This window comes from Mustela erminea, chromosome 6, assembly GCF_009829155.1.
Source record: "Mustela erminea isolate mMusErm1 chromosome 6, mMusErm1.Pri, whole genome shotgun sequence".
Classification (NCBI taxonomy): Eukaryota; Metazoa; Chordata; class Mammalia; order Carnivora; family Mustelidae; genus Mustela; species Mustela erminea.
This window is the reverse complement of record NC_045619.1, coordinates 117784713-117799314: the sequence shown is the minus strand read 5'-3', so window position 1 is coordinate 117799314 and position 14602 is coordinate 117784713. Positions and strand designations below refer to the sequence as shown.

Genomic DNA, 14602 nt, shown 5'->3' with positions numbered 1-14602 from the left:
AGATCGAGCCCCTCATTGGGCTCCCCGCTCAATGGAGAGTCTGCTTCAAGAGTCTCTTCCTCTGCCCCTCCCCCCACTTGCTCGAGGGTGTGTGTGGATGCACGTGCTCTCTCTCTCTCAAATAAATCTTTTTTTTTTTTTTAATTTATTTATCTGACAGAGAGATCTCGGTCGAGCAGGCAGAGAGGCAGGCAAAGATAGAGAGAGGAGGAAGCAGGCTCCCCACCAAGCAGAGAGCCCGATGTGGGACTCGATCCCAGGACCCTGAGATCATGACCTGAGCCGAAGGCAGAGGCTTAACCCACTGAGCCACCCAGGCGCCCTCTCAAATAAATCTTTTTAAAAAAATGATTAAAATAGTAAATTTTATGTTGTGTGTTTTTTAACCGTAATTGGGGGGAAAAAGTGAAGACACATAGTTACAAAGTGGATGGCAGTGGATTTGGTCTGGGTAGGTCCAGGAAGGCATAGTTGCAGGGACGTCTCCCGCTGAGTGAAGGCTGGAGAAAGACAAAACCCTCTCCTCCATTGCCTTGGATATCTCTCTGCTCCTACACTGTCATTTCTGAAGGTGATGCCTTTAGCAACAGCATCATACTGGGGTGTCTCCTGTGCCGACAGCCTATTCTCCGAAAGCTCTCTGTCCCAACCCATGCCACATACTCTTCTGGTACTTGCACCTGCCGGCCCGGTGGGTGAGCGGGCTGGCTGGCTTCCACGTCCAACCCAAGTGAATGTCTGCAGCAGAGCCAAGCCCGGGCTTTCAGCCCTATTGTCCCATTGTGGGTCTTTTGCCTCAGCTCATTTTTCTTATGACACCCTCCCTCAGAGGGAATTTAAGATGTGTTCCAGAGGAAACCTGCTCAGGAAAAGTTATTTTATCCTAAGAGAACTTAGCCAGAAAGAAAGTTAAAATGAGATGCACCAGGAATATGATGGGTTGCTTGAGACCATAGCCAGTTTTCTTGCCTTTAATTTTTATAGATTACTTAAGTTTCTGAAAGCTTGCTTCTGAACTCAGGAATCGTTCCCATTTCCAAAGAAGGGGTGTGTTTTTTGGCAGTGGATTATTTTTTCTTCTGCTCATGCACAGTGATCTCTTTGGCCCTGTTTCCATTAGGAGATGAAAGCATGGAAATTAAAAAACAAATCACAGGAATGAGAAGATTACTGAATGATAGCACTGGGAGGATCTATCAACGTGTAGGCAAAGAAGGAGAAAAATTAAAAGAAGAACCCCAGGATTTGGATGCAGTCTGGCCTCCACGTTTGAACTCCTCTGCTGAGGCCCCACAGAGCCTCCACCCTCCTTCACGTGGTGCATGGAATGAGTTACCACCCCCCAGCGGGCAGTTCTCAGGGCAGTATGGCACCCGCTCTAGAACCTTCCAGAGTCAGCCCCACACCACTGGGAGCTCCAACGGTATGGTCATTATCAGACATTGAGAATGCTTGTGGGGGTAAGGGGTGTGTCTGAATGTGTTTTATTTCTACATGTTTAGCATGGTTTTGAGTTCAGTACATTAAATCCTTCCCTAGTCACCTGCCTTGACTGAGTAATGCAAAGGGTATAAAAAACCAGATTGAGAAGCAAGATTGAGGCTCTATGTTAGAAGTAAGGATTTCTTAGTAGAGATTTCAGCCCTTTAAAAAGTGAAAGCTATTACTTGCCAACATGCAGATACTTTTATCACAAGAGACTGAACATTAGGGCAGAAGGAGCTCCCCTTTGTCATCAAAGGGACCTTCCAGTCATATGTATATTATGATTACATCCTATTCTTTTTTGTTTTTTGCTTTTCTTTGTGAGCACAAGACTTGTGGTGAAAGGAAGGGGACACATATCCCAACATCCTAGAGACACCTTTGCTTTTATGGCACGTTCCAGCAACAGCAGCAGGTGACCCTTGTTGTGGGGCAGGCTTCATTGGGGCTGAAAATTATCCCTTTAGAATAAAATTTCCTTAATTTAAATTCCTAATTGTTCAGAAAGAACAATGGCATTTTTTTTCCCAGAGCTTAAAGAAATTGAAAATTTTTTTGGATGTGTTAACTTTCCATTCAGTAACCTTGGATGTTAGTTGTCCCATAAATTATATATGGATGTGCAGATCTCTAGTTTTCAGAAAGAGAACAAGAAAAAGCAAGACTGCATTTTTCATTTTCCTTGAAAAGTTAAGGGTTTCCTTTTTCCATTCATTATTTCTTCAAGAAGAAAACTGTTTTGATTATTTTTTAACACAATTTGCAGTAACCAGTTCAGAGGCATGAAAAGCCATCCCGAGGCGCAGCTGATGAGACAGGAGGGACCCCAAGAGACGTACGGGAGTCTTCTCTTTCTCTCAATATTGCATAAGCCAGATCACATTCACGTGCTGGCATGCTTCCAAGTTAAGGGGACATGGCTCTTCAAAGACTCCTCCATAAAAATAAGAAGTCAGTTCTCTTTAAAATTAGAAAATGATTTATAACAAGCTGGAAAGGGTTGATTTGGTCCTGTAAAAATGATAAAGACAGTACTTAGCATAGTGACTAGGAATATTCTATAAGACCCTCCTAATTTGACTGCTATGGAAGAAATGGTAAGAGAAATAGGACACCCTTAGGTGTGTATGAAGTTAGTTCACCCAACATCAATAAGTTCTGTGTAAAGAGTGTTCTGTTTTACAGCATACGACAAGGATGGTGGATTTACTTGGGAGAAATGTTATTAAAGTTAAAAGTTACAAACATAAATTCCCCCCATATTGGTTTGAAAACAGATTTTTTGTGTTTATTGTTTGCTTATTTTCAGTAGACATTCATCATCTATAACTGACTACCTCGAATTTCATTGAAATTGTTTGCAGTTTTTAAAGTTATAACATTTCTGTTTGCTACAACTTTGAGTGTAAATAATTACGGTACCCCAAGCCTTAAGTTGTCCGTACGTGAAGTTTTTTATAGTATCCTCAAATAATGCATACCATAGAATTAAAATTGCATTTAATGTATAATAAAAGATACTATTAGATCCAATCCTTCGAACTTTCCCATTGCGCCTAGGGACAACCTAAGTAACCGCAGCACATTTCCAGTTCCCAGTGGTCGGGCTGGATACAGGCACTAGAGGGAGTGCTGCAGAAAGAGGGATTTTCCAAATGTTCCCCTGTATCCATCCCAAGGACAAGGGGACAACCTCTGTTTACTTTAATAGGACAGTTTTATTAAGGAAAAGATACTAAATTGAAACAGAGATAAAGAGGCTAAAGTGATGGAAATGTAAAACATGGGGATGGAGAAAAGATGTATGAGGATCTCCTTCATTAAGGTGGAGGAAAGGGAACACACCCCCGGCCCGGAATCCACTGAGTCTGAATACAGCCTCCCATGTACATTGTGCTCCCCCCGCTCTTCCCCGCCCCGATGTCCCACCCCCCAGAGAGTGTTCTAAAAGTTTTAATGTGTTGACAGTTCTTAATTTAGGGAAATACTAGAAAAACTATATATTTTTTTAAAGATTTTCTTTATTTGACAGAGAGAGAGACAGCGAGAAAGGGAACACAAACAGGGGGAGTGAAGAGGGAGAAGCAGGCTTCCCGCCAAACAGGGAGCCTGATGTGGGGCTCGATCCCAGGACCCTGGATCATGACCTGAGCTGAAGGCAGACACTTAATGACTAAGCCACCCGGGTGCCCCGAAAAACTGTTTTTTTTTTTTTAATAGTTAGACAGATTTCATTTTTAACGTGAGATTTTAGAACAGGTGTGTCCCAGGTTTTTCTGGAAGGCCGTTCTTTTCAGAACTCATATTTTTGTACAATGGAGTGTGTGTTTCTAGTGAATTTTTACAGTGCTGTCCCCTGAGATGTACCGGTGTGGCACTAGGGAGGCCTGCTGTGAGTGAGTGTGGGCCTCCGACATTCAGGTGGTAACCGTTATTAGGTCCATATCCCTTGGGCACTGTCTCATACTACTGTCAAGATACCTTCCTCCCCCTCCCCACCCCTTTGTAATTTTGTTGTTGATGCTTGGAGTGGGCCATTCTCTTCTCTGATGCTTAGGAGAACTTCTGGCCATGAATTCGTCCGTTGGATCAAACTGCTGTACTTGCAATTGCCAGTCGACGTTGCAGGCCATCCTCCAAGAACTCAGGACCATGCGGAAATTAATGCAAATTCAAGCAGGTATCGAGACCAGGCCGGGGAGGAGGCTTGTGACGCCTTAGGCCTCTTGGGCTGGGACGGTTATTGTGCTCTTCGTACCTGGTTCTTCCCACCTTGCTCTCCGCTGTGCTTTTTTGTTTCCTCAGCTTTTACTCCAACACGTTTTTCCCGTAGCAACTCTAACAGGTTTCTCATCGCTGATACTACTTCTCACACTCTGGTGCACACGTGCTCCTCAGAGTTCACTCCCTCATCTCCAAGGCCTTGACACGTGTCAGTTAACTGAGTTTTGAAAACAGTTATAAGTGAAGGTGGGCATAGTTCTTCAGCTCACTTTCCCTGTGTGAGTCAGCAATGAAGTTCACCTCAGAACAAAAGCATGGCTGACTTCTCTTACCTCCTGAGGTGCTCCATTTGGGGGCTGCGTGTGCGTCAGCAACTCCCACGCCCGTCCCCCTCCCTTGTGGGGTGCAGCGCGACAGAGGGGAAGCCGCGCACTGTCATACAGGGGCTGGAGGGCACTCTCGGGGCGCGGGCTGTCCTGGAAGAGACATTCACGAGCATAAGCACATGAGGTGTTGCCTCTTAGGCCCTGCTTCTGGCTTGTCTCCCTAATATTCAGCATATAGAAGCCCAAAGACACTGGGCGTCCTGTCTTCCTTAGTTACACGATGCGTCTTCTGTTCTCACTCTTGTTAGTCAAGTGGAGGGGTGGAAGAGCCATGAGTCTGCAGGCTGGGGTCAGGGTCCTTGCTCTCCTCATGAAGCTGTGTGACTTCTCTGCTCTCACATTTATCCTCTGGAGCAGGAACGTTAATCTCTAACTCGCAGGATGGTTTTCAAAATAGGATGAGTTAGTAAACGTAAATGAAGTCTGTAAAGCATGATACAGGCAGCAACTATTTCATTAGTGTTGTACTAAAGACCAGGAGCGGGTTCACCACAGCGGCTGTGGTGTTTAATCTCCATCAGTGGTGGGGGGCGGGATACAACTTTCTGGTCACAGGTCCAGAAAATACTAAGTCATTTCATTAAGGCCTCTTCTGGTGAGGGAAGACTGGTCCCTGAGCAGGAAATAGTACAGTCATACACGGTCAGCCTTCCCATCCCTGCACTGGAAAGAGATTCAGGAAGGTCGTCCTTCCAAAACCGTACTTGGCACCATTTGGTGAATTCTAGTAAAATTATAATATTCAGTGATGTGGTTTTGATATAAAAAGCTTAATACTTAGATACGCTCATCACCCAAGAGCACAGGAAAGGAAAGTGAGCAAAAGGGCCCCTGAGAAGCAACATCTAATTGTATGTGCTGAATTTGGTTTTAGCCCGAGGAAGGAATAAACATTTTGGTCAGGCCAATAGGCGTTCACTCATCTTGTTCCAACATAACAACCCATGTTCTTACTGACCTGGCAAAAGTTAACATCTCTTAAATGAGGAACACAGAAAGAAAGTTTACTCCATGATGTACAGGTTCTTTTCTCGGAGGAAGAGTTTGGTAGCACTTAAAAAAATATGCATATGAAATTCTAATGATTTATTTTGTTACTTAAGCTCCTTACTACCGAAATGGCAAACTACAAATTGCAACCATTTAAATCCTTGACTGAAGCCCTTTTGGAATCTATTAAGTAAATGCCACTTTGTCACCGTGTTTTCTTTTCTGAACCTTTGCAGATTAGGCCAGTAAATGATTCCAGAGCTCATAGGAAAGCAGAAAGGATAAACTGAAAAAATTACTCTTCTTTAATTTCCTTAAACTTAAGAATCTGTGTTGTGTGGGTAGATTGACTTAAGGCTTATTGCCTGTAACATGTAGATTTAAATTATATTCAGAAAGTTTCACCTTTGCTTGAGGGAGAAGACAAGGAATACGATAAAATGATAAGATCTGGAAGCAACGGAGGACAACTGTGTCTAGACTTGCCAACGGAGGAGAAAAACTCAGATAGTCCCTGTGTTCTTTAAAGCCAAAGCATTTTCACTTCTACTTTAGAATAGCGAGACTTGGAGAGGTGTGAGTCCTAGACCACTGAGAGCTGATTCCCTTGTCCGCTTGACTTTGGGTGTGGAGACCTGGCCTTCGGTCGAAGTCCAGAGAAGAGACAAGAGTTCTTCTCTCGGGCTTGTACACTGGAATTACCGGCAGAGCTTTAAAAAAAAATCTAAGTGCCCGGGTGTCATCCCTGCAAATTCCAATTCAGTTAGTCTGGGGTAAGGCTGAGGCACGGACTTTTTTTTTTTTTTTTTTTTTTTTTTTTAAAAAAGCTCCCGGGTGATTCTAATGTGCAGTCAAGGTCAAGCTCCAATGAACAAGACTAATTACTGCACAGGTGGCTAAAAACTGTTTCAGTGCTCCTATGAAGTGCAAGTAGTTGGTTTCTTTCTTTCTTTCTTTCTTTTTTTAAAGTAATCTCTGTACCCAACGTGGGGCTCAAATTTACAACCCCAAGATCAAGTTTGCCCACTCTTCCAGCTGAGCCAGCCAGGCTCTCCAAGTAGTTCATTTCTAATACTTGTAAATTTCTTGCCAGTCTAGAGATGCAAATACCAAGTTCAAAGTATAAATACCCTTTATTTGCAAACTGATAGGAGATGATCCATATTTATGTGCATTTAAAGATCTTTGGTTTTCATTTGGCTTCTTTCTGTAAAAAAGCAGGCATATCCTCTGATCATATTTAGTAAGCCATATTGATACATGAAGATTTAAATAATGATGCCGTATTTTTCTCTAACACTTTCCATCAGAATATTTCTAAATGGTTAACAAACATGATTTGCCAAAGAGCGTCTGTGAAAACTGTACTTAGTATCCTTGGTTTCCTTAAGTGTAGATTCAGTACTGGTACTTGGCCTTTGTTCGGTGCTTTCGTCTTTGGAACTCCCTCTTGTTTCTGGATTTTACTGGTCTTCTTGACTTGCGCAGAACTATGTCATTCCTATCTTTTAGCTACTTAAAACCAAGGTATGGAGGGCAGCCTGGGCAGAATGCAGTAGTGAGTGTAAGGCTGTGGAGATAGCTGATGTGTGGACAGTATGGGTTTGTGCGGAAGCAGTAACTGTCCCTGAGAAATGACCAGCAGGCTTTGACCACATACGGAGTAGTCATTCCAGACTCGTTCTTTAGTACGTGGTCACCATTGCTCAGTCTTAGTCAGTTTTGGTGTCTGTAGATTGCTAGCAGTTGATCATTTTATCCTCAAAGGACAATTAGAACATTCCTGAGTTTGGCTTACCAGGAAGCACGGACAGCTACACCTGAAGTTAAGTTCTGGGTTCCCATTTATATAAAAATGTCCTGCGACTTATGAGATCAGGCTCAGGTATTTTCCTACAGCTCATCAACCCTCTATTCCCGGAACCCAGCTACAGCAGTCAGTGTCATCATTTACCAGCGTGGGGGACAGAGTTTTCTCTGGGTTACTCTCCTGCGTGTACAACTCGACAATGCTCCAGAGACCACCTTTGGTGACCTACAGGTCCCACAGGAGATTGCCTTTGGTCTGCTTCCTTGACTGAACCCTGTTTCAGTCTCAGCTTGTGGAACATGTAGATGGGTGATAATTTCTCCTAAGTTAGACTCAGGTGCCTGTACCCTATTTTTGTTCATTCTCCACAGTTGGAACCCAAAACAGACAACAACCCCCAATTTCCCTTATATGCTCCCAGCGAACTGCTGTCTCACGCAAGAGAAATAAAAAGAAAAAAGTGCCCCCAAAGACCGTTGAACCTCTGACCGTGAGGCAGAAGCCTGGCATGTTAGAAATGGAGAAGAAGACAGCTGGGGCCTCCGAGCAGCCTGGCCCCCAGGCTGCCGAGCCCCCCTCTGCCGGGGAGAACCGCGTGCTGGGATTCGGCATTGTCCTGGAGTCGCCTGCCTCAGATGTAAGTCTATGTTCTCTCGCGGCTGACACTAAGCTGACGTCACTTGCAGGAATTTTGTAGCATTGTACACTTTCTCCGTAGCTGGTTCCTCGCAAGAACACTAGAGAAACTTGCAAAAGATATGTGGGAAAGAGGAAAGGAAGACTATCAATAATTTCCTTGCCTAGAATTTTCTCTTCCCCAAATCTTCTACTTTCTTTATTTGAACCTGCCTCCAGCCTTTATCCCTGCACGGAGGCTGATGGAGTAAATAATCAGCTACTAATTTCTTGAACAGTTTTAATTCTGATGTGGCCGTTTTCAATTTCCTCATCGTAGAGAGCTAAAGGAACATAATTAAATCCTTTGTAAATGGGCATAAATGAACAGAGCCTTACAGATAAGGTCACACCTTTCTAGAAACACAAACTAATAATAAAGAAAAAGAGCAGTAGTGCTAATTCTATTTTACAGATGCAAGCCACACTGCTAATTAGGTCGCAGTGCCATGCCATTTACTCTGTGTAATGATAGGTTAACGCTCTGCAAAGGTTTTTCTATTTTAATATCCTAGCTAGAAAGTTGGTGCAGTCCCAGATGTTGGATGACATCTAAGATATCCATCCGACCAGCCATTTTATAGCCCTGTGATCATAAACTCATGTCTTTAAGAATATGCATCTTTGCAACTGCACACGCTTTTCACAACATCTTTATCTAAGTACATGGATGCGAGCCCCATCTTGTTGGGGGAGTTCTTAAAATAAACAAGAATGAGTGATCTATTATTATCAGTTTGCATAGGATGAGAATCCTGCTGAGAACACCCACAAGCCTATATGGGATTGGAGTTCAGCCCTACCTTTTAAACTTTAAATAAAAAATAATTACTATTAAAAAAAAAAGTGTTCTCTTTGAAATTGCAGTTTGCTAGTATGTATCCACATTGGGTCTTTACTAAAGGGAGGTGACATTCTTAGACTATAAAGTCATTTGAACTTTTGCCCAGTCCTTAGTGTAAAAGGGTTTTCTTGTTTTTGTTTTTGTTTTTGTTTTTGTTTTTTATCTTTGAATGCATGCTAAAATTATGAAACAGTTCTTATCAACTCAAAACTAAACTTCAAAAAAAATCACTAATGTTGATAATGTTCTACCCCAGGCCAGTCAGCTGATTTGATTATATCATATGCTTACTGCAACTAAGGCCCCGGTTTCAAAACACAGATAGATCACATATTTGGAAACAGAGGTGAATTATTCCATGACACAAAGCACATTCCATCTTAAGCAGTTTTCGTAAAACTTTTATATTTTTCTTGAACATTCCAAGAGTTCTTTTCTGATAGACACTAATGTATCAGGAGCCATCATTCGAATTGTGTAACCCATCTCCTAAATGGGTCACTTCCATGCTAATAACTGAACTTCCTCCTTTCTTTATTTTTAAGCTCCAGATATACTTCAGAGGTAAATTGAGGAAGATCTGATAAAAGCCTTATGTACATTAATAAAACAGAATAGAATTTTACCAATATCAGCATAATTTTGTTTATATGCCAAATAAAAACAAATTGCCTTTTATTCATAATTATTTTTGCTAACAAGAGCTGTTAAATTAAACAAAGCACATTCAGAATTGTCCATGAAAACTCAGTTAGATGCTGATTATCTTTGAATGAAGAATAACATGCTTCTAAAAGCAAAAAATATATAGAGATAATTATCTTTACATTATCCAGCTGATATACCATCCGATTCATCTGTTCAGCAGAAACTATACAGGCGCCAAGAGCTCTGTGCAATGAATCCCATCAATGGGTGAGGCAGTTCTGTCCACAGATGGTGTTCACTGGCATTAATGAGCCAGCTTCCACGGTTGCTGGGCAGGGCAGGTATGGGGGGCAAGGGAGGGTGTGTGAATTGACTCCCTTAGTGGACAGAATCATCAGTGCAAAGGCATCTAGATTTAGGTGCCCTTCTATTCTTTATTATTTCTCAGCCATGGTCCTTTTAAATCTGGTGGAAATCCAGAGGAGAAAATAGGAAATACATAGTGATCTTGTAGGAATTGTTCTATAGAGTGAATATGAGAAAATGAAATATAATTGGATTATATATAAGTGGATGGGAATTTTATATTTGTGGATTTGAAGATGGCCCCTAGGAAGTACCCAGCAATGGGAGGATTAGGTCCAAAGCTATAGGATTGGGCAAGTGGCCCAAGACTGCTGGAACAGCTGTCTGACCAGCACTGGTAGTGGATGATGATACAAAGGTAGTATGGGGCCAGGTAGTGAAAGCCCTACTATGCCATGCCGATGCCCTCGACCTTCATCTTGTGGACACTAGGGAGCCATTGCAAGTTTCAAGTAGAGGAATGATCACACCTGTGTGTTAAGAGTGGAGAGTGGCACTGCCTTGTAGATGAGAGGGAGATGGAGAAAAGATAGTAGAGACCAAGAGACCAGGAAGAAGACAGAGTCGGTCAGGTCTGGGAAGGTCTACATGAGCAGTGAGCCTGCAGAAAGAGAAAGGAGCCATTTAGGAAGCGCACAGAGGCCGTGGTGGCTCGGTCGAAAACAACCCCCACATTTCTCTTTTGGATAACCAGGTGAGGCACTCAGTTAACTGAGATGTAGGGGAAACGAGGGCAGAAGCGGGCCTTCAGCTCCAGATGGGAAGCACAAGTAAGTTTGTACCGCAAAAAGGTTCTTGGGTCTTTAGGAGGGTGGCTGGAAGATTAGAGCTAGAAGCAACAAGAAAAATACATGTAAAACTTGTGCTTTCACGGCATTGTTAGGTGTAAAAATTCACATTAATTTTTTTTTCATTCACAGTGTATTAAGTCCTCTGTTTTGCACCGTGACTTTTAGGGTCACCCCAATACAGATTTGTCTAGGGGCCGTGCAGGACCTTGCAGGGAGACTGCCCGTCCTCTGAGCCACAATGGTTACCCCTACTCAGATATGTAAAAACACTGCGCTCTCACCAAAGCCAACAGCACTGACCCGCCGAGTGTGTAAACATTAAATGATAGAGAGCATGTGCGACTGCCCTCCTGCAGGGCCTGGCACGTAAAAGGTACTCAATAAATGTGACTTAGTCTGCAAACAACAAAGCAGCTGCATTTGCATGAAGCACAATATACAAAATAAACTTTGGAAACTTTAGATCTAGGGTTCAGCTTTAATTAGAAACCTCTCTTCACCTTAACTCCTATTTCTTCATTCTCTCCTCATTACCCCTAACCCCTTCCCTGGGCTCCAATGTAATTTTTTTTTTTAAGATTTTTTTTTTTTTTTTTTTTTTTTTGAGAGAGAGAATAAGCACTCGTGCATGCATGGGAGTATGGGGAGGGGCACAGGGAGAGGGAGGGAGAGAGAGAGCACAGGCAGCAGGGGCAGAGGGAGAAGGGGAGAGAGAATCTCAAGCAGACTCCCTACCGAACCTGGAGCCCAATGTAGGGCTTGATCTCAAAACCCTGAGATCATGAGTCAGATCAAGGGTCAGATGGTCAACCGCCTGAGCCCCCCAGGTGCTCCCAAGATAATTCTCTTCTATAGAACTTTTTATACTGGTCTGTAATTATTTACATGATTTCCCTTCCTTCCAGGAAGGAATACCAATTTCTCCAGAGCAGGGGCTATATGGTAATAATAGTATTTGTGTGCCCCCCTTGGCTCAATAATTTTAAATCACTTTCATCCCCGCTCTCTGAGGTGTCATTACTGTCCTCGTAGATGAGGACACAGTGGCATAAAGGGCTTACGTAGCCTACTCAGGGTCTCAGCCAGAAAGGTTGAGCTGGTTCTCACACTCAGGTCTGCAGTCGCCCTTAATCACTGAGTGACACTCTTGGGCATCTGTTCTAGCTCTGTTTCTGTATGTGACCCTCACTCAGTAACTGGTCACAGGACGATCGTTGTGTGAGGAGAACAGAAAGGTGGGATCAAGGCAGTTCTGTTTACTTGGAAGGTTCTAGGAGAGAAGCAAATGGTAAAATCTGAAATCAGGCTGCCTTTGTGAGAAGCTCAGCCAGGTAGCCCTCGCCTCAGTTTTCTCTCCATAAAATGGGAATAATAGGAATGCTGACCTCCTCGAACTGGCCTGCCGGAAGAGTTACAGGAAGTCATCTATGTGAAGCACTTTGAATAGTTCCTGGTATTATTTAAACACTCAATAAATATTGGTTCTTTTTTGAACCGTAGCAGTCCTAGCTGAGTATATTATAGGGACAGATCTAAATGTTTGTTAAATAAACTGAAGTGTACATGTAAATGAATAATATACACGAATAAATAGTGTTTATAAAAATAGAGTGGCCAGAAATGTTTCTACTTTGGGGAAGAAATATTTGACCCGTTTTAAATTAGCACATTAAATAAAATTCAAGTTCCACAGATGCCAAACCAGGAGCCCAAAACCCAAAACCGAATTTCAAATTTAAATACTATATATATAGATATATATATATATGTAGTGTACATATATATGTAGTATATCATAAACATATATGATAATTTTTAATTATCATATATGTTTATGATAATTTTTATTTTTTTAATAATTTTTTTTTTTATTTGACAGAGAGATCACAAGTAGGCAGAGAGGCAGGCAGAGAGAGAGAGGAGGAAGCAGGCTCCCTGCTGAGCAGAGAGCCCGATGCGGGACTCGATCCCAGGATCCTGAGATCATGACCCGAGCTGAAGGCAGCGGCTTAACCCACTGAGCCACCCAGGCGCCCGATAATTTTTAATAGTAGAGCACTTTTTTCTCTTTATTGGAATTATTGTGAATACTTTCCAGTAAACCTAGATTATACAAATTTAAAAGGTATCAGAGGATAAATCTATGGCTACTCATTAACTGAAGTTAATTTCATTAATGTTTATACTAAGTCATTCTTCCAAAAATAAATAATTTAAAATGTATTGCTGCTCTCAGCAGAAGTAACTTCTGAAATCAGAATCTGGTTTCTTAACACCTTCTTAGCCCAATAAATATGTCACCCACTGGGAACTAGTAAAGCCAATCAGTCAAGCAGATGACTGTTACTCACTGACACACTGCACTTCAGGCAGCATATTCTTAAGTAAGGATGTTCCAGTGCCGACTGTTTGGGTTCAAATCCTGCCTTTGCCCCTAATTAGCTGGATAATCTTAAACCAGTTATCTGACCTCTCCAAGCCTTAGTTTTTTGCATTTGCAAGCTGGGAATAATAAAATACTCACTTCGCGGGGTGAGGATAAAAGTTAGAAAAATCCACTTCACGTGGGTTAGCCTAGGGCTTGGAATATGGAGGAACAAGTAAATGTTAATGACATCTCCATTTTCCGGGGCATACCTAAGTGAAGGAAACAGCCCTTGACCTGCAAGGAGTATAGGAGGAAAACAGAAGCAAGAGGAACGGTGTAATACGATGGAAGGTCTAGTTGTGGCAGTCAGAAGATGGCAGAGGAACCTTCAAGAGCAGAACTGGCCCTCTGTCTGGAAGGTCAAGGACAGGCTCTCTGAGAAGCAGGTGCACTGGAGTTGAAGAAGCAAGAGGGCCGTAGCTAACATCTTACATCTTCAACATTTGGGCTCAAATATCTTTAGGCATAATCAAGCCATAGTGCTTGGAGTCATTAATTTACCATCTGAGGAAGAAAAAAGACAAAAACATCTCTAAAAGACGTTAGAGTGTCTCATTATGCAAGTGCACGGAGAAATTTCAAGGGGCCAGGTTGTATTGTGTTTTCTGAAGTTAAATGCTTAGTTCTACCAAAAGTTTGTCGAACACAAAAGTCTGTAAAGGCTTAGCCCTTTAATCACTTCTTGTCATTTTCATCCAGTTCAACCTTACATGTACGCTAGTATATAGTTGAGCTAGAACTTTTGCCCGAGCATTTTTTACCTACTGCTGAGCATTCACCTTACAATCGAGTCTTGCTATAGTTCATCCAAGGTGGAGACTCTGCCCCTTCGACACTTAGGCTCCTAGCTCTCAGCCAGACCGGCTGCGGCAGCCCAGCCTTGTGATCTGGTGTATTCTCATGGCTACCCAGCTCCCTGGCCATCATGATGGCGTTGCATTTAATAAACAGTAATAGTGGTTCCTGCTTCACCTACCTGGAGCAGACCCGAGTTAGAGGAAATTATTTCAGTTTTTCCAGATCACATTTGTGAGCAACCGAACCAGATCACATTTTTGAGCAAAATAAAATCCACTGTGAGGGGCTTTTGTGGTTTTTAAAAAATGTCTTTTCATAAACTAAAGCTCATTTGCCTAGAAATACATCTAATACTGCAAAATAAATATGAAATGAGAATAAAGGACCATTGTATATGGAAGTCCTAGGAGCAGAAAGACTAAATTCATAGTCTTTACACAATCTTAAAAATTCTGTTATGGGTTTTCAGCCCCCAAATCAGTCTTATTCCCCAGAATCCAGCCTCTTCATTCATGGTTTGTTTGAGTTTTTTTCTTGAGCCCCTTTCAGAACCCCTTTTCTGAAGCTCAACTAGCTAGCCAGCGGAGTATACCAACTACTGTGTGTAATTTACTAACTGGCAATTGAAAACCTGAGGTTAATTAATGTCCGGTGTGA

At 42.3% G+C, this 14602-nt stretch overlaps 1 protein-coding gene across 11 annotated transcripts in view; it reads left to right on the top strand.

The window, feature by feature from the left end:
* The window catches only part of BEND7 (BEN domain containing 7), an 83701-nt gene that overhangs the window by 25714 nt on the left and 43385 nt on the right, over nt 1-14602 (top strand). For all 11 annotated transcript variants that reach the window (XR_004287129.1, XR_004287128.1, XM_032349442.1 and 8 more), the window contains 3 exons: nt 1121-1423; nt 4043-4165; nt 7767-8032. Coding sequence is in view for 9 of the 11 variants with exons in the window: in XM_032349442.1 (XP_032205333.1) it covers nt 1121-1423; nt 4043-4165; nt 7767-8032 (692 nt within the window). In the remaining 2 variants the exon portion in view is untranslated. The remainder of the gene's footprint in view (nt 1-1120; nt 1424-4042; nt 4166-7766; nt 8033-14602) is intronic.